Here is an 18,284-nt window from a genome sequence, read left to right as displayed (position 1 = left end):
CACACTGCAGCTCCTGTGCATTCAATGCCAGGTGCTGCACACCTCACTAGCACAAACTCAGCACAATGCAAGACCTTCCTTAGCCCATATAGTTTCATATATCACCATAGCACGACAGAATGCCTTTGGGATTGAGCAGATTCAAACAGATCCTGTTGTTACATCACACAGAAAAACGCCTTGAAAGTCTGCTTAGAAAAAAGAAAGAAAAAAAAAAAAGCAGGAGCAGCCTACATCTCCAAACATGACAGTGCATTCCCGGCAGAGAATATGCAATGCAAGAAGAGAATAATGACAGTATTTCTGTTACCTTCAGTCACATAGTTGTGGTCTCGAAGAAAGCTGTGGTTAATTTTTCGTGTGTCCGTGTCCTCGCCCATTTACAGCAGGATTACTCAGCATGCCTATCCGCAGTGGACTGATAGCATCAGCAGAGGTCGTCACAAGAGCACCATCCATGCTGCCACTGCCTAGCAGAGGCGGAGAACGCACTGGGCTACTGAGCACAGCATAATGAGAGCCAGTGATGCAGCACAGATTTGGGGGGTGAATAACGATCAAAAAAAATAAATAAAAAACAAGAAATAATAAAAAAAAGAAGTAACGGGAGGAAGACGGAGGGAGAAACGGCTCCAATGAATTAAGAATGCAGAAAGCCAGTAGGGAGCTTGCGTGAAGGGAATACAGGCACTTCTCCCGCAGTTAAAGAATAACCCAATTGTTTAGTCAGGTACTCCTTAAACAAGTGCCCACGCAGAGTCTCCTCCAAGCGCCTGCTGCTGGGGCTCCTGCCGGATGCTCTGAAGTGGCAATCAGCGTACTGCAGCAAAAGCCGCCTGGAGAAGGTCTGTGCCTGCTGCTGCTGCTGCTGCTGCTGTCATATGCCTGTGCTGCATCAGAGCAGGCCCCTCCCCGTCGGCCTCTCGCTGCCCAACCGCGCAGGATCTGCATGTAGGAAAGTGAAAAATGAGACTGCAGGTAATTATTTTAGCTCTTCTGCTGCTAAGACGGGCACCGAAGAATTTAAGGGAGGGGATGCGGGGGGAAAAAAAAAAAACTTGGAGCTGCTTAAACGGGTTTGCATCGACACGTATTGCACGCTGACGGGAGGCCCCGATCCTGTGCTAGTCGATACTGTCGTATGCAGCAAAAGCAACAGTCGGTCACTGTCAGCCTGGGCAAACGTTACGGAAATTGCCAAATACCTGTCCACGAAAATGAAATGCTCAGAGACCATGCAGCCGTTAGGAAAAAGTAAGGTAAAGTAACTGTGCTGTATCTTCTCATTTTTGCCCATTTTGTAGAAAAAAGACAAAATACAAAGTATGGGGAAAAAAAATGAGGGCCAGAAAACAAGCTCAGTGGCTTCACTGCACTGGAAAGGAAAGCTGGACAAAGGGAATGTCTGCAGGTTTTTCCATTTTCTTAGAGATGCTCTTTTCATTCCTTGTATTAGCCAATCTTCTGGGAAAAGCCATGCTGAAATCTGTAAACTCAGGAATACGAGAAGAAACAGAAGAGAAAGACTATGTGCTTGTATTATAAAATAAAGCTTGTTCTTCAGTGCTTGTGTTTAAATTAAGTGCAGTTGCTATCGCATATATCAAAACAAAATTATTTGAACTGTACACACAAGCAGGTTCCTTGGACTTTCAGTTCCTGTTCAGGCAAGTCGGAACTGTTGGCTGCAGAGGGCACGTCATCTGAGAAGGTACAAGCGCCACTGAAGGACAGAAATTTGAATAGACGACAAATGGCTGCGTACCAAAGGCACTATTACAGCAAGAAAAGGGAGTACATAGTCACAAAGCCAATTCAAAGGAGAGAAGGATGGTCCTGCGGTTTAGGCCCTGGACTTGAACACAAAACATACAGCTCAGTTGTCAGCATTACTACAGCTTTTTTGTGTAATCGTGCATGGATGCTGCAGATTTGGGGGATTGGTCTTGTTTCTTTTTAAGGAAGCTAGCACATATGGTTCTTGAAAGTAAACTCAAGTGCCTTGCTATTACTACAAAAATGGTATGAGACTGGAAAAAAGTAGAGAACTATGTAAAGTACCAGCTGTAATAACTGTCCAGGGATCAACATCTAATTTCAGAATGAAGAAATGTTGAGGGAGAAAGAAAAATAGCAACACAATGACCTTCTTTCCTTTCTCATTGATGATGGAAAATAAAACAGAAACATCCTCAACTTCGAAAGTAAAGATTATCAAATCTTCACCTCTGAAAAGGTGGGAAAGTAAAAGATATTTGGTCCTTGCACCTGTGTAGACCACATTTATTTATACGCAGCACCTCAAGGTGCCAACACCAGAACCCCAGAACCCCTATGTCTGCACTGGCAGTACCAGCCAGTGCTGTGCTGGAACCTGGAGCTCTCCAGAGCCTGCCCTATCCTGTCTTGTCCACTCCTGTCCATGCACAAAATCCGTTCAACCTCAGGATGTCCTGTCTGCTTACACACTGGTACCATCAAGTTTTCAAGGTTGTGCACAAAACCTATTCTCTTTTTCAGGTCAGAGGGAAAGCGTGTCAGCAGCAATGCCAAACGAGCCAGGGCCTGCTACCTTATGATCACGAACATTTTCTTTATGGACATGCATGGCCTGGTACGTAGCTGAAGCCTCAGGTACAGGGAAGTGTCCCAAAACAAGGATCCAGTCCTTCCAGCAGCTTTGGGTGAACTATTCTGGAGTCTAATATTCTGAATTTTGTACCTGGTTATCGGAAGCAAGTACAGTATAAATAGTGGCTGACAATGCTACCTACAGTTCAGAAAGTAACTGTGAGAGCCTGTAAATGTAATAAATGGGAAAATATTCCTAGAACTTGACAGAAATAAGAGAGGAAGCCTTGAAAATAGTGGTATTTGTTTTGTATATAATGACCCTAATCTATCTGATAGAGCTGGTTTATTCTGTCCCTCCCTCACGCATTATTTTATTGTTTTGGATTTTTTCTTGCAAAGACAAAAGGTTTTGTGAGCAATGCACAGTGCACATGAAATCCCAACTCCCTGAAGACAGTGGCAAAGAGTACAAGGAGCAAGTTTACACCCAAATACACAACACCATGGTTAAACCAGTTTGAATCAAGAAGACACTTCCCTTCAGCATCCGTGCAGAAGATACACAAACTCTCTGGTTGTAGAAAAATAACCTAGATGCTTCTGTTAGAAACCTAAGCTTGCTACATGCTCGGTGAAGCTTTGGGGGGGACAATTCAGGGCACTGAAGTCAGAGAATCTCTCTTTCTCCATTTTGTATAATGGATGCTTAAGACTCCCACTCAGACACCAAGTTAGACAGTATCAGAGTGTGGATTCCTCTGTGGAGACGGGAGATGGCACTGAAATGTTCTTTTAGGAGCTTCCTCTGATTGCTCTGACAGCTGTAACTGGAAGAAATGTCACCTTGCAGGGCATTTGATCCCAAAAGTTAACCAACACAGTTGACTAAAAATGCATCGCATAATTTTTATCTACAAACAGAGAAAATGAACATGTTCTCTTCTCTCCATGAGAAAGAATTATATAGAAAAATTATTAGTGAAAATAAATCAGTAATAAATTACTTGAATGAAGTACAAAGTCTCAAAAAAACACATTGGTGGTTTGTGGGGAAAAAAAAAAAAGCAAATCATTTTTGTAAATGCATCTAAATTTCTGTGACCAAAGCTTTTGCAATTTCTACAGCTCCTGAGAGCCTCTCAACAGAAGCTCAGCAATCACTGTCCCTTGTGTGTCCTCAGTCTGTTGAAATTTATGATTTTTATTGTCTCCCATTTTAAGCCTGCCCCCCTGCCCTTAACTGTTAAGTGCAGTGCTTTCATTTTTTCCAGGAGCCAAGTGGACTTCTTTTTGTGAAGCTGATATAAAAACTCTCATACAGAGATAATTTTCTCCTCTCACCATTTGAATTAGAGATGTTTATAGACCACCTCCTTGGGCATCACGTCAAGTTTACCTTGTTACTCCCACTTCTATGTTAAAAATCTCATAAGGAGGAATGGAATGAGGAGAAAGCCTTTAACAAAACCAACAGACAGCATTCCCTGTGTGCATGCAAATGCTTTCCCCAAGATTATGAGCCAAATCCTTACTGTGTGGCAAATATTAGTTGTCCACTGACTTAAGTAGGTCAGTTCACATGAGAAAGATTAGCAGAATTCTGCTCTAAATTTGCAGTGCAATGCAAGTCTGTGAGACTACATTTGTGGATAACCTGCCATGCCATTTAAAAATGCTACTTATGATCAATCCCAGTAACAACGCACATAATCTGATCTGGTCAAAATATACAAGAGGATGAGGGGAAAAGAACCTTTGATCAAAAATATGTTTGTTATTTGTTATTTCATAGTAGTTCAGTCCTCCTCATATTAACAGCCCACTAATTGAGCTGAATACTGTACAAACAGAAATAAAAGAGCACCTCGGCCTAAAGAATTTACAGGCAAACTACAAAATGGAAGAGCTAGGTACAGATCAGTCAGAGACACACAAGTAAACACTGAGTCAGTAATGAGGATGGAGGCCTGGTTTTGAGCTTTCTTTAAAAGAAGGTCATTAAAGGCTTTGTGGAGAGCAGCAATAAACAAAACCTGGCTTCAAGAGGCTGGAAAATAACTGCATAACAAGAACAGAGAGAGCTTAGAGGTAAAAGGAGGAAGACAGGCTGGCAGGTCAAGAGCTTTTTTTATTTTATTCCCTCCCCAAAGATGGAAAAGACTAAGTGTATTAAGAAGCGTACTAAAGAGTGCAAGATGTTCTGAGAAAGTGTCAGTAAAGAGTGAGAGATAAGGAGAAAAGTGAAAGACAAGAGCAGGCTCAAGACAGATACCAATACAGACTGAAGGTGCCAGTAAGAAAACAGAACAGTTAAAAAGGAGGATAGCAAACAAAAACTGGGTCTGTGCCAAGAGGAGAAAAACCTGTGGACTGGAAGAGAAATGAGGAAGAAAACTGTCTACCTAACTGTCAAGAGTTTTGGGGAAAAGGACTGGAGAAAGGTGAAGATGGAGAAACAAGAAAGGAAGGATCCACAAATTGAAGCAGGAGGCAGCCAGTACCTTAAGAAAGAAATCAAAAATAGCAAAAATGTAAATAGGATTGAGAAGTAAGGTTGGATAACAGTGTGGTTTAGCTGGATGATGAAGGAATTGAAGCAGAAGAGAACAAACCTGGGCTGAACAACCGTTGACCATGTTTGTTCATTGTAGCTCCGTAAGAAAGCTCTGCAGCATGAGAGTGGGAAGAAATAGGTATTTGAAGACACCTGGTCCTATGTGATCCTGTCTATAAATACCTGGTGAATGTATGGGCTTCCTGTTTTGCTCCTGCAGAACGTTTTTGTTCTTCTCTTAAACACATTCACACAAAGAGCTTCCATTTAACTTTGTTAGAAACTGGTATCAGAGCAAAATCTTTAATAATTTATACTCTCAGTATCTGAAATAGAGCAGAGCAGTCAGTACTTCTTTTCCATTTTACTACCTCCCAACGCATCACAGTTTGAATTAGAACAATTAAACTTGAACAGCAACAGAAAGAAAAAATATGGTGGTTGAATACTTCGATACTTTCTTTGTCTAACAAAACTTTTCACATACAGATCATTCTGTAGTTCATTTCCTAAAACACGACTTTAAATCAAATGGAACTGAATTTTGAATTGGCACTGAACTTCAAACTAATGGTTTTTGAAGAATAAGAGATTCAAAGAACTGTGAGGTTAAAAATCCTTCGAAGTTACAAATTGTAACAAAAGCAGACTATTTTCTTAAAGTTTGTGTAGTCACCTGAGTCTTTTTAGTGCTTTGACAGAATTTCCTTCTAACCATATCCTAACATCTGCAAATTGTACCATGAGTACCAACTTTCTCTTCTCGTCTTGGAATGGAATAGGATAGCATATACAGTCAACTACAGAAAAATGCAATAAAATACTTAGCCAACCCTTTAAGTTTATATTTCATTGCAATTGAATTTGTTCACCAACAGAGGATATTTATGAGCCAGATGCTCTCTTCCCTGTACGCATATCTAGTTTATGTACCGAGATATAAAAAGCTCAGCTACTGACCTCTCCAATTAGGCCATTGGCATATTAGCTTGTCTTTTTATTTATTTATTTAAAGCCCAGGAAAATAAGATTATATAGTACAGTCATACTCCTGTTCAGAAATAGTGGAGCTCATTGTCTGCCACTCATCTGAAGGGGAAAACAAGGAATTATCCTGTGATAGAAAGCTCCTCCCCTGGTCTTCCTCCAGCCTTGCTGAGCATGGCAGAGGAGGGACTCGGAGCTCTCAGCCAGGGAAAAGCATTTTGCAGGATAGCAAATACACTCCCTCTGGGTTTGAGTAGTTTTACTTCTCACTGTTTGAGACTGCTACCTTTAAAATAGTGTTTTTCTCTGCTGTCTAATCCTCCTTTAGTACTTCCAGCCAGAACGGACATTCACTCCAGACCATACTCCCCTACATGAGACAAGACCTACGCTGCAAGTAGCGGTGGGAATACCCAGGCTCACTTTGAGGAAGTTAGATCTTAGAAACCCTCTAGCCCTGACAGCACAGACCTCTGCATGAGCTGTACGCCTTGGAGGGAAGTTACCCCAAGGTGATTAAAGTAGCAATGGTACAAACATCTTTCCACCTTCCCTCATTTTGAAGACATTGAAGTACATCTCATTACACGATGCCCATTCGGCAAAGGAAATAATCTAATCGCTTTGTTATATATAGCAATGAGTGTACCATAAATGATCCTGATAAGAGTTTGCATTAAAAATAAAAGTCTGTATGCCCACATATTTCTGAATAGCCCTCTTTATATTTCTTGTCTCACAAAGACAAATATAAGATACAGAACTATTATACGATTTCATTCTTAATTCTTTGACAGCTTAAACAAAAACAAATAGTTACTGCCAAAAGTTAACATATAAAAAGTAATAAAAGAAAAATTGTATCAATCATAACCCTCAAGTAAAAAGTAAATCATCGTCTTACGCTAGCAGCTCTGTAGTAACTGCTCAGAATCTTTAAATTTATAGCCTTTCATTTACATTTCAGTATACATTCTTTGGTTACTGTATGTTGAATTGAATATTTAATATTGAGAATGATGAAGTAGCCCAACAATTTTGGAAAACCTAATAGCTACTATCACAACTGGAAACTACCCTATTATTCACAAAGGGGCAGCTCCTTTACCACGCTACCTTTTGCCATGTTAAACCTAAAAATAACACCACCCCAGAAAAAAATCACTTATTTTTAGCCAATATACTCTAGACACAGAATAAAACTGATGCCTCCCAGCACCTGGCAATTTTAGAAAGCAAGCAATTAAAAATTACCACCAAGCAATTTAAATAACAGAGCCAGACTTCCCTGAACATCCTTCACCCTGCCCGTTCCTGTGAAGGTGGCGTGAGGATCCGCGGCAGGGACAGCACCGTTTGAAGTTTTGCAGACAGGAAGAACCGAATCCACAACACACACACGTGGCTTTCCATGAAGCTGCCAGCAGTTCTGCTCTTCTCTTTTGCACGGGGCGGTGGTGATGGCAGAGCTAACCAGCACATGCCTAATGTAATGATCTTTTCCACAGCCGGGAGAATGCAGCCAGGCTATTTGGACGTGGTGGTTCCTGCAAGGAGTCCCCTTGAGGCTGAGCCAGGACGAATGCCCTTCACTGTGACATCCCTGTGCCCCCAGGATGCGCTCCCTGTGACACCAGCTCCCCTCTAGGGACTATGTCTCAGGTCGGTGGGGAAGGGGCAGGTTCTCCCGTCCCGTCCCAGCAGCTGCACACACCGCAGCCCTCTCCAAGCTCCGCGATGTCACATTAATCCACTCTGGCAAACCTGCACTGGGTACTACGTGCAGGGGTTTCCTTCAGAGAAAGGAAGAAATTGGAAAACTAAACAGTTTCTTGTCTACTGGCTTAAGGCTGCTCAGAGAAAGCAAGCAGTGGAAGAGCAGGAGCTACCAGGCAAAAATCATAGTATCTGGCAAGGGGGAAGAGTGCCCAGAGGCCCAAATCTGGTGAGCTCACAGCCTTGCACAGCACCAAAGTACTATATTAGAGACAACAACCACATCTTTGCACCAGTCTTCTGTGGTTTAAAATCACATCTAAGCCAAATCTTGCAGTTTCTCAGCTGAGGAGTGCCAGGAACAGGTTAACAAGGGCATAGAGAAATTACCATCAACACTAATGGAGTGAGCTGTGCGTGCTCTAGGGGCAAGTTTTTATTTGGCAGATTTCAGAACACCATAACAGACTCCAGAAGGGTCTAGGTTTCACCGAGAGATGGAAAGCAAAGATGCAAAATTACAGGGGAAGGAAAAGCAAAAAGAACTGGTGAGATGCCAAACAGAGAAGCTGGAAATTCTCCCAAAACTTACTAATTTGGAGATGAAGCCTATTAAGTGACTGCAGCAGGAATGGGAAGACTGGTCCAAGGGAAAGAGCACTGGACTGGGAATCAGTGACCAAGACTTTCAACAGCGGTTACTGCGCTCCCAACAGTTTCTCAAATGGAAAAACACAAATATACAATACATACATACACACATATACATATACACACACACACATATATATATCTTCCAAAAGAGAAGCAGTTTATACTTTTTGAAAACAGAGTTTAGTTTTATAAATACTTCATACCAACGTTCATTAACTTCTGTACTTAGAGCATCACTTGCGCGCTGCCTCATACCTAGTACAAGGCAGCGTGCACCTTGCTGCACTGCCTGGTGTGTACTGGACACTTCCTTTCTAAAGCGATGCCTGTGACAGCATCCTCTCTCCAAATTACCCTACAACAGCAATTCACTGCCATGTTCTACTGTTGTGAAGGGGAGAAAAATCGCTGAGATGTATGCCTCTGCATACTGCTATCCTACATATTCATGATATATGCATTTTATTCAAATTAACATTATTATTCCATGCTTTTATCCACACAAAAAGCAGGAAATCTGCCCACACCACTTACAACTGATTAATCTGCAAAGCAGGAATAGGTCCTAAGAAGGACAGGTCCTGCTGGAAAGGGCTGGAAATCACAAAGGGAAGAAGTTTCAGCAACTGCTCATGATCACAAGGACAGATGACAGGCAGCACGGCACAGCGTTGGAGGTTGCTGATGGGCGCTGTCACGGCGGTGGAGCCTCAGGAGCTGAAGTGCACGCGCCTCCGCAGCACTTCACCCAGCACACAGCCAGAAGGGCTCCCGGGGGAGACCTTCCAGTCCACAACCAGCCAGGGCAGCAATTACAAAACCAACTTCATGCTCTAAGATCTACATACTGAATATCTTCAGGACTGTCAGGCTCTGGACTAGGGCGTGAAGCTGTCTGAGACAGGGAAGCTTGAAAAGAGGCTAACAGAGAACCCGCAAATATGCGCATGGTGTGAATAAACATGAAATTGCCACTCAGAGGCTGAAGAGATGGCCCTGAAAAACACAGAACAGAAAGTGGCGTGTAAAAGGAGTTTACAGCAGAAGAAGCAGTACTGACAGAACTAAGACACTGCGTGCATATTTGTGCGAGAAAGAAAGTGGGAGGAGAGGGAGCAAGTGTGGTGAGAGCAGGATGCAAACCCGCACTGCTGGTCACGTTCGTGCTTCCTGACTGGCAATGGATTCCCAAAACATTGGGAAAGGAAAGCAGTTTCTAAAAGAGCTTCCAAAAGCAGCACTGAAGGGATTCAGAGTTCAGAGGAGGGCTATGAAGATAATAAGAGGACTGGAGCACCTGTTGTACGAGGACAGGCTGAGAGAACTGGGCCTGTTTAGCTTGGAAAAGAGAAGACTGAGGGGAGACCTCATCGATGTGTATAAGTACCTGAGGGGAGGGTGTTGAGTGGATGGAGCCAGTCTCTTTTCGGTTGTGCCCAGCGACAGGATGAGAGGCAAAGGGCACAAACTGAAGCACAGGAGGTTCCGGCTCAATATGAGGAGGCACTTCTTTGCTGTTAGAGTGACAGAGCACTGGGACAGGCTGCCCAGAGAGGCTGTGGGGTCTCCTTCTCTGGAGATACTCAAACCCCGCCTGGACGCCATCCTGCGCAATGTGCTCTAGGTGATCCTGCTCAGCGGGGGGGGTTGGACTAGATGATCTTCAGCAGTCCATTCCAACCTCAGCCATGCTGTGATTAAGCTGGTAAGATACAGAAATCCTGGACAGATGGAGCTTGAACAATTTCAACAGCAAAAATTAAGAGGAGACACATTAAAACAGACATAACGAGACAAACTTTTTACACAAGACCAGGAGAGGAAACAGAGGAAATTCTTTTAAATATTATGACCTGTCATAAAATACCAGAAGTTGCCTGAGAATTTGTAAAAATATCAAAACTATTTTTGAGACTTTAGCAAATAATTAAGAATCAAATCAAATCAACACACTGTGTTGGCTTTCACATTAAAAAGCAAACCACAGCCACTCTTCTTAACATTTTGCTAATTCAAAACTGGAAATATTTCTGGAAATAATAATTCGGGAACACTTCCAGCACATGACAAGTCTAACAAAACAAAACAAAATCAGCATAGAGGATCATTTATTACTGTCTTTGCATTCTACACACAATCACACTAAGATGACAACTTTGAAGGGAACTTAGCCCAAAAGACTATGCTCTTCACAGGGCTGGAGAGAAATGACATGACGTGTGACATGACATTCCCCCTGCCTCCTCCTTTTCACCAGTGGCTTTAGTTAATTCAGAGATCTAAAGTGCAAAGAGCTTTTCCTCCAGAATTTCCTCACACCACAATGAGTAGTTACCTATTTCTCTGCTCTACAACAACTGAGAATCTGGCCATTTTGGGGTGCATGCACAACCCAGCTATGCTGGGCCTGTAAGAAGGAACTGCTGCAGAACAAAAAGGCTGTTCTACAAAGCAATACAGCACTATATTTTTTCTGATATCAATTTTTTTCAGATAAAATTTACTGTAGACACAGCCTGAAGAGAGATGCAATCTCTCAAATTTAAAAAACAACAACAAATTGCATCAATATAAGCAATGATTTTGTTATTAGACTCTCCTCCAGATCATCCAAATATTTAAGCTACAGTGGCATCTGAAGCACCTGCTGCAAGAGCTGCAGTCTCTGAAATAATACTCACCTGGTAAAACAACAGCTAAAAATAAATTTAAGCTATTAAATGCACAACAAAAACAAACAAAATACAACTATCAGATATCAAAAAACCAAATACATTAGCAACAATAATAATAAAATATTTGTAGATAAACATAGAAATAAAGCTAGCACTGAATGGAAATAGAAGTTCATGAGGCATGCTTAAGACCAAATTTTGAGGGCATTTCACATAATGAAACCCTAAACTACATTGCCGTAAGCAACAAATGCACCTATATGTCATGTTCCACTTCTGGCCACCCTTATACCAACAGCAGGAATCAAATTCAGAAAAAGAACAAATCATAGAGGTGATTTGGCATTGGAAATGGATAATTACAAGGTAAACAATGGCTGCAGACAGCTCCTTATAGGAGTAAGTTGGAAGGAATGTAAGCACAACCATCCAAAGGAATTATTTGTATTGCACACAGTGAGTGCAAATTAAATAAAGGAAACTACCCATTGCTTATTTTGAACAATACTTACAAGGGTGGGTATAGCTGGAAAGCTATTAATTGATTTTTCAACCTAATAAAAGGACCGAGCACCTGCAAATTAAGTGTTGCAATGAAAACAGAAGAGATGCCTGGCCCCAGGAGGATCTGAAAATGCCAGGCAAAATGCTTCGCCTACCCAGCACAGAAACTGCCAGCTGAGGAGGGGGCTCACTGGAATCAGACGGCTGAAAACACTGAACACAAAGATGTTCCCTCCCAGAGCTTCAAGGTCTCAGATAAGGTCACAAAGGACACATGCTTGTTGATGTAACATCTTGGTGCCACCAAATATTCCCTGAAAAACTGGGAGACAGTCTCACCTTATCATGCAATAGCATGGTGACAACTCATATGGGAAATCCAATATCATTTCATTTCATTTGAGAGGATTATATTCTAGGTATATTCTGCAACTTCACCTCCTGCTGAAGTTGCATCAAGTGGCAACAACAACAACAAAAATTGTATTTGCGGAACTGGAAAAAATCCCAACTAAAAAGAACAAAAATCTGTGTTTTAGTGATTGAGATACTCACCTTGGGCAAGGGAAATTTTGAGCTCTACCCTGCTTTATAAGAGAAGGAAGGAACAAGAGCCCTCACCCAGCACCAGTCTAAAGGCCTTTGGGAGGTCTGCTAAGCAGACACAAGCACTACCATGTCACAGAATCATTAAGGCTGGAAAAGACCTTCAAGATCATCTGGTCCAACCATACCCATATGTAACCAGCCACTCCAACAAAAGGAGGGGAGTGGTGGCTCCTTAACCATACAATTTCTGCTGAACTCCAAAAAACTATTTAAGGTTACTTACAGCCAGATACGGACTAACCCAGTCACCGTGCAAGCATAACTTCTAGATCTTAAAATATCCTTAGACTGTAACAGAATGAACTAATTTCAACTAATGAATTGCTGAGCCAGCACAATGAAAAGAACAGAACATGGGCAAAGTAATGCAATAACGGTGTGGTTATGACAATTATAAATCAAAGGAAAGAGAATGATGTCTCCATGTTTCAAGGAACAGCTCCCCAGGGAGGGTCGAGGAAGACCATCTGCGAGACGGGGACACCATGCCCAAGGGCACAGTGACCAGTGATCTGGTCACATCGTGACCTACCTCTGTGCCTGCCTGCCGCCCTTCCTTGCTCTGATTATCCCACTGCTGCAGACCACCAAGTCTTAGCTGTGCTGCTGGTTGTCCATAAATACTGCCAACCGGTACGAGCTGTTAAAAACCATATCTACCTCCTCATATAACCAATCTCTGTTCTTGCCAGGTAACACCGTTGCAGAGACACTCCACAGAAGCTAACCTATACTAACCTGATGTTAAAAACAAAAAAAAAAGAAACTACTGTTGCATTTTCTGTTGGGCTAAATGTATGCATGCAAGAAATGCTCTAAGCCTGGGCTGAGCTTCCAGGAAAACTCACCGCTTAGTTTCAGAAACTGCGTGGTGCTTTGGTACGGTCTCACCAGCTAGCAGCTCGGGCCTTGCTATTCTAGGCTTCTGCCCACCAAAAATGCTAAGTGTTTAGCAATTTTTCAGATCTCAATGGGAGCAATCCAGTAAATTCAGCCATTTCAACAAGTAGGCAGGCAATGAACTTGATGCCGTATATTTGTATTTATCACATTTGTATTTAAGCACATACCTAAGCCCTATTCGGGATCCAACTATAAATCTCATCCTCGCACCAGTTAAGCACTTGTAAAAAACTTTAACCAGATGAAATTAGATTATAGAAGAGCCTTTAGAATAAGATGTGACACACAGCTCTGGTAGTATATATATTGCACAGTTCTATTTAAAGAAGCTTAATCTAAAAATTTTCTTGGTAACATACTTAGTAGTTTAACTTCTATGACTCCTTTAGGCAGTAATTAAGAGTGGCTTCTTAATTATTCAACTTATCTATAATAAACCAGGAAGATTTATCTTTGATTCGTGCCAACGTGACCAATGGAAATAAGCATTTCACATTCAACAGAAAACACATGAATAAACCAGTAATTTAATACAGTATTATTTCAGAAGAAGCACGGTAAACTATCTATCTATACATATTGGTAAGTAAAATAGAAATCACAAAAGCCATTTAACCTGAAAGTTTAACTGAAGATTTTTAGGAACGCTGTAGCCAAGAAGACCCCTTTCTTTCTACAGGCACGCCATTCACCAGCTACCTGTGCACGGTGATGGAGAGGCTGAGACACGGAGGTTCAATCCCTGCTTACTACTTCTGAAACAACACTTCAGAACTGCCATCTTGCTCCTTTCCATTAGCTGAACTGAAGTGGGGTTTCACCTTAGAGTTTGTGGGATGAAAGACCCCAAACAGGACGAAGCAATGGCTGCAGCGCCGCAACTCAGGGATCTGAGAGCATCCCAGCAGCGCCTTGCCCAGCCGCACTCCCTCAGGTGCAGGAACCCCACTCAGCCCCCACATTGTGCTCAAGCAAACAGTTTTAAATGCTGAGATTTCAACGTTTCCTCTGTGTTGTCTTTTCTTCATAGCACAACACCAAGATCACTCACTTGCTAAAGGCCCAATACTCTGAGAGTCCCAGAACTACCACGGGCAGGCACTGGGTGCTCTCTGAGCTCAACCCCTTCACCCTTTGGCAGCATGACCCTGACCACCAAACACTCACCATAACAGGGATTTACTAACATTTCACTTTAATGCAAATGATTTTCCATACCAAGCCTCCTAAATGTCGTGTCTTTTAAAGTTTACCTTTTTTTTTTTTTTTGGACAGAAAGAGCCTTTTAGCATGAAACAAGGTTCTCTACAACCATTGTGTATTCTGAGCAAAAATCCCTTTTCATCTCACCATTTTGAAATTCAGCATTTTGGTGGCATGCAAATCAGAGTGAAACACACAAGTAGTAATGTAATATTTCTGTATTTTGCCACCTTACGCTAATTTTCCAAAAAGGAAATAATCCAGAATCAACTGGGAAGGCATGTTTCATCAGGATTAAAACATCAATTGTGCTTCAGAGTATGGAAAGTTTTATAAAATGGCAACTCACCTTTGAGGAGACAGTAATCAGAAAGAGAAAGAGGCAACTAAAGAAACCCATACCAGCTGTAAGCAATCAAAGCTGTGAGTTTGTCCATTCACAGCTTCCAACATCAGGAACGACAAAGTGAGTACAACCAGAAAGCACAGGCTGAGAGCACAGCAACTGATTAAAGAGGCAAAATCAACCCAGCCCTTGGCAATAACTGCTATTACGACTGTAAATATATCAGAAAGAAGCAATATAGGCAAAGAACTGTTAATGGGAAGTTTGGTATCTGACAATATGAAAGTCTTCAATAGTGTTCTTTAACAGCATGGCAGCTTTTCTGCAGCATAGCCAGACTTCTAGGCAACTACTGAGAAAAATGCAATCAGAACTAGGATCTACCTTACATTTCATGGATACCTCATTAAGATTTTATATTTACACTTGAAAGTCTTATTTTTGAGATCTGACCATACCAGCCATTGCTCCTGCTTAAAATACTGTAAGTCTATGAGGTCTTTAAGGCTTTACGATGATATCACTCAAATACTGTGATCCGAATTCATGAAATGGTGACGACATTCAGTCATAACCATAACCAAATGAAGGGAAGAATTCATAATACCAAATAAGAAAAGAGTTCTGAGAAGCAGTGTTTGTCCTTGAAATAAAACAGAGAGCACACGTGGAAAAAAATAAATAAAAAAATCAGTATTTTCAAGTCATGGGATGATCCATGATTTCTTTGGCTCTTAGAAACTTGCCTTACCCTCCAGCATCACCAGTCCTCAAAGCCAACACTTTGCAGCTGTGGGAGAAGGTGCATGACCCAGCCCCCAGTTACTCACTGCAATAGCTGGAATTTGATAACTCTCAGACCACCTTCTTACAGGCAAAGTTCAAGAAGAAAAGAGCAGGTAAACATATGATGGCAGTATTTGAAATAGTAACAAAAGGATGAAAAGGGAACAAAAGAAACGCAATTCTACATTTCATTTAACAATCAGATTCCCTCAGAGTCACTTCACCACCCCATGCAATTTGTGAAGATGGCAAATTTGTCCCAACCTCTGCTCTACAACTGGGCTGTCCTAAAGCTTGTCCATACAAGTAAGCATCAGCCGCACCCTGTAAGAAAGCTCTGGCCAGCATAGGTGGCAGGGCTTGTTCAGGGCTTTGGGACCAGCTGGCCACTCCCTGGCTTTGAGGACAGCTGGGGGCGGCGCACAAGCTACCAGAGGATGCACAATCACTCTCCTCCCTTCTCTTCCCTGGCTTTGGGGGCTCTCCCCTCCTCCCCACCTTTTCTTACCTGCCATTTCTGTTGCTCCTGAATTAGCACATTCCTTCCACTTCAAGATCAGGTGGCTTGTTTCTCTCTCTCCCTCACACACACACACACATTAACATGAAAACTCCTGAAAACCTTTGAAGTCACATATCATGAGATATAGTTGTTCTAACAGAGATTCTGCTAAATTAGGTTGCTGCCACCACAGCAGAGCGTGTGCCATTCACAAGTCTCACTCGCTCCCACTTCTTTCTATGGTAAAGAGCTGTTACTGTTGTATTTACTGCACAGAACCTGTTTGGAAAAAAAATAATAATCCAGTTAGAGATGGATTCACAACAAGGTAGACTTTGACCCTTAGTTTTGACTTTGCCTGTCTTTTGTTTGTTTGTGAGGCCCTGTAATTGTTTACATTCAATATAAATTGAATCTGCAGCATGCAAAACCTGGACTCTGCAGACTCCGTAGGTAACCTAGGGTTAGAGGTTAAAAAACATTGACATCATGACAAATTGCTGTAATTTGAAGAATAATCTGAAATCCTGCTGGGACACAATTGAGTCTGTGAGCCTAGTTGTTAATGATAATAAAAGCTGACATAGTAAAAATGATAAAATTAAAGAGAACACCCAGTAATATAAGTGCCTCCAGCGTATGACATTGACAATCCAGTTAAGAGGGCTGGTAAAAATCTCGTTGGCAAGTATCTTAATGCTCCACTTCCAGTTTCAGAGAGCTCCACTTGTTTGGGAAAACACAACGACTGTGGGCTTTTGTCTTTTCTTGCTTACACCCTCTCTGTTTGTCATCACTTTAAAAACATGCAGTTTACATAACGACTTCAGTAGTGCAAGGTCATAATTCTACTTTCCTGATTAGTTTATATCTATGTAGCAATAGATAAAAACTGTATTTTTAATGTATTACACCCATGATACTTTTCTCCGTGTCTTTGACATATCATAAACCAGCTGGCAACATAAAATATAAATTGGCTAGCAATAAGAACAGATGAATCATTAATTACTCTGTACCAAAATGAGAAAGATCAGTTTTACAGTATTAAATGGCACGTGTAGCTGGTAATTAAAAATTATATTTAAATAAAAAGATCTCGATAAGCATTATTTAGAACACTATTACATATTTTTACTTTAAAATATTAATATTTCTCAGGCAGAATTTTAAAGTCTGGGCTACTGAAATTTGCTCTGGCTTTGCTTCTTTATTTTTTACTCTCAACCAATACCTACATATTATGGATTACTGTATATCTTTATAAACATTGTAAGATTTTTATTAAAATTTCACACTGAATCGTATTTTTCACAGGGCTCACACTTCAGCTTATTATTCTCAGCTTTGCAGGATCGGGGGGTAATGTCTTCTCACAAAGACAACTTAGAAGACAAGTAAACCATATGCTGCTAATGGTAAAAACAAAACAAAAATAATGCTCCCCAAACTAAAGCAAAGAGAACTCTGACATCTCTTCTTCTGATGGTATGGTCAAATGGGGTAGAAGGTAGTCACATCAAGAATTGCCTGTACAATTGGAAAATGAATACGAGAGAATAGGTAGATCAGCTAAACCCAAGAAACCGCTCGGATTTGCTTCAGAAGTGCAGGAAGACTCAGATCCATCCTTTGGACCAGATGCTGTGATGAAGTCTACAACAGTAACACCACCGACACTGGCTTGCTTCCAAACCTTTTCCAGTTTAATCCCTAAAATAAGCACTCAAAATCGAAGATTGCAAGGTTAAAAAATGCTATGTCTTTATTCATAATTAGCAGCCAACTGCTACTGCTACCCTATCTTATCGTATAGAAAATGAATGCAATTGATCTCTGCCTTTGAATGGCAAATCGCATTTGCAATTATTTCCAGGGTGGGTTTTTTTCTTTTCTTTTCTATTTTTTTTTTCATGAATGAAAGCTGTGCCTGGGGATCAAAAGCTGCACTCTCAGCCTGTTATCTTCATCCAGAGGATTCTGAAGGCACTGACTGGTACACAAAAATCCAGTATCCTTTGACACACTTCTACGTTGCACAACATATAGGTGTCACTTTCGATTACTACTTAATCAAAGAAGTTCTTATATTTCTACTCATTCTCTTAAATATTTAGCTTATTCTCATCTGCTAGGTAGCTTGTTCTCATCAGCTAATTTCTCCTAAGATCTTGTCTTCTATCTGCTCTTTCCACATCCAGCAGCTTCTTACTGACACCTGCCAAAGTAAGCATCCAGGCTGAGCTGACCAATTTTCTTCTTGTGAAAGTA

The 18,284-nt window shown here is 41.4% G+C and overlaps 1 protein-coding gene and 1 long non-coding RNA gene across 9 annotated transcripts in view; one reads left to right on the top strand and one right to left on the bottom strand.

The window, feature by feature from the left end:
• Positions 1-18,284, bottom strand: part of PPP2R2C (protein phosphatase 2 regulatory subunit Bgamma) — a 189,448-nt gene that overhangs the window by 135,229 nt on the left and 35,935 nt on the right. For 2 of the 7 annotated variants that reach the window (XM_013179653.3, XM_013179614.3), the window contains exon 1: positions 311-847. The exons of 2 other annotated variants lie outside the window; for them this stretch is intronic. Coding sequence is in view for 2 of the 5 variants with exons in the window: in XM_013179614.3 (XP_013035068.1) it covers positions 311-380 (70 nt within the window). In the remaining 3 variants the exon portion in view is untranslated. Of the gene's footprint in view, positions 1-310; positions 856-18,284 lie in introns of those variants that run through there. 3 more of the 7 variants (XM_048046418.2, XM_013179624.3, XM_013179632.3) reach the window with 3 other exon arrangements.
• LOC136790638 (uncharacterized) lies at positions 840-6,925 on the top strand. Of its 2 annotated transcripts, XR_010830955.1 has the most exons (4): positions 846-978; positions 2,102-2,236; positions 2,521-2,614; positions 6,444-6,925. It is a non-coding gene; the product is annotated as an uncharacterized lncRNA (long non-coding RNA). The 2 variants fall into 2 exon arrangements; XR_010830956.1 differs by lacking the exon at positions 2,102-2,236 and having other exon boundaries at positions 840-978; positions 6,444-6,912.

Source organism: Anser cygnoides, chromosome 4 (genome assembly GCF_040182565.1).
Source record: "Anser cygnoides isolate HZ-2024a breed goose chromosome 4, Taihu_goose_T2T_genome, whole genome shotgun sequence".
Classification (NCBI taxonomy): domain Eukaryota; kingdom Metazoa; phylum Chordata; class Aves; order Anseriformes; family Anatidae; genus Anser; species Anser cygnoides.
This window is presented reverse-complemented; position numbering and strand designations above follow the sequence as displayed.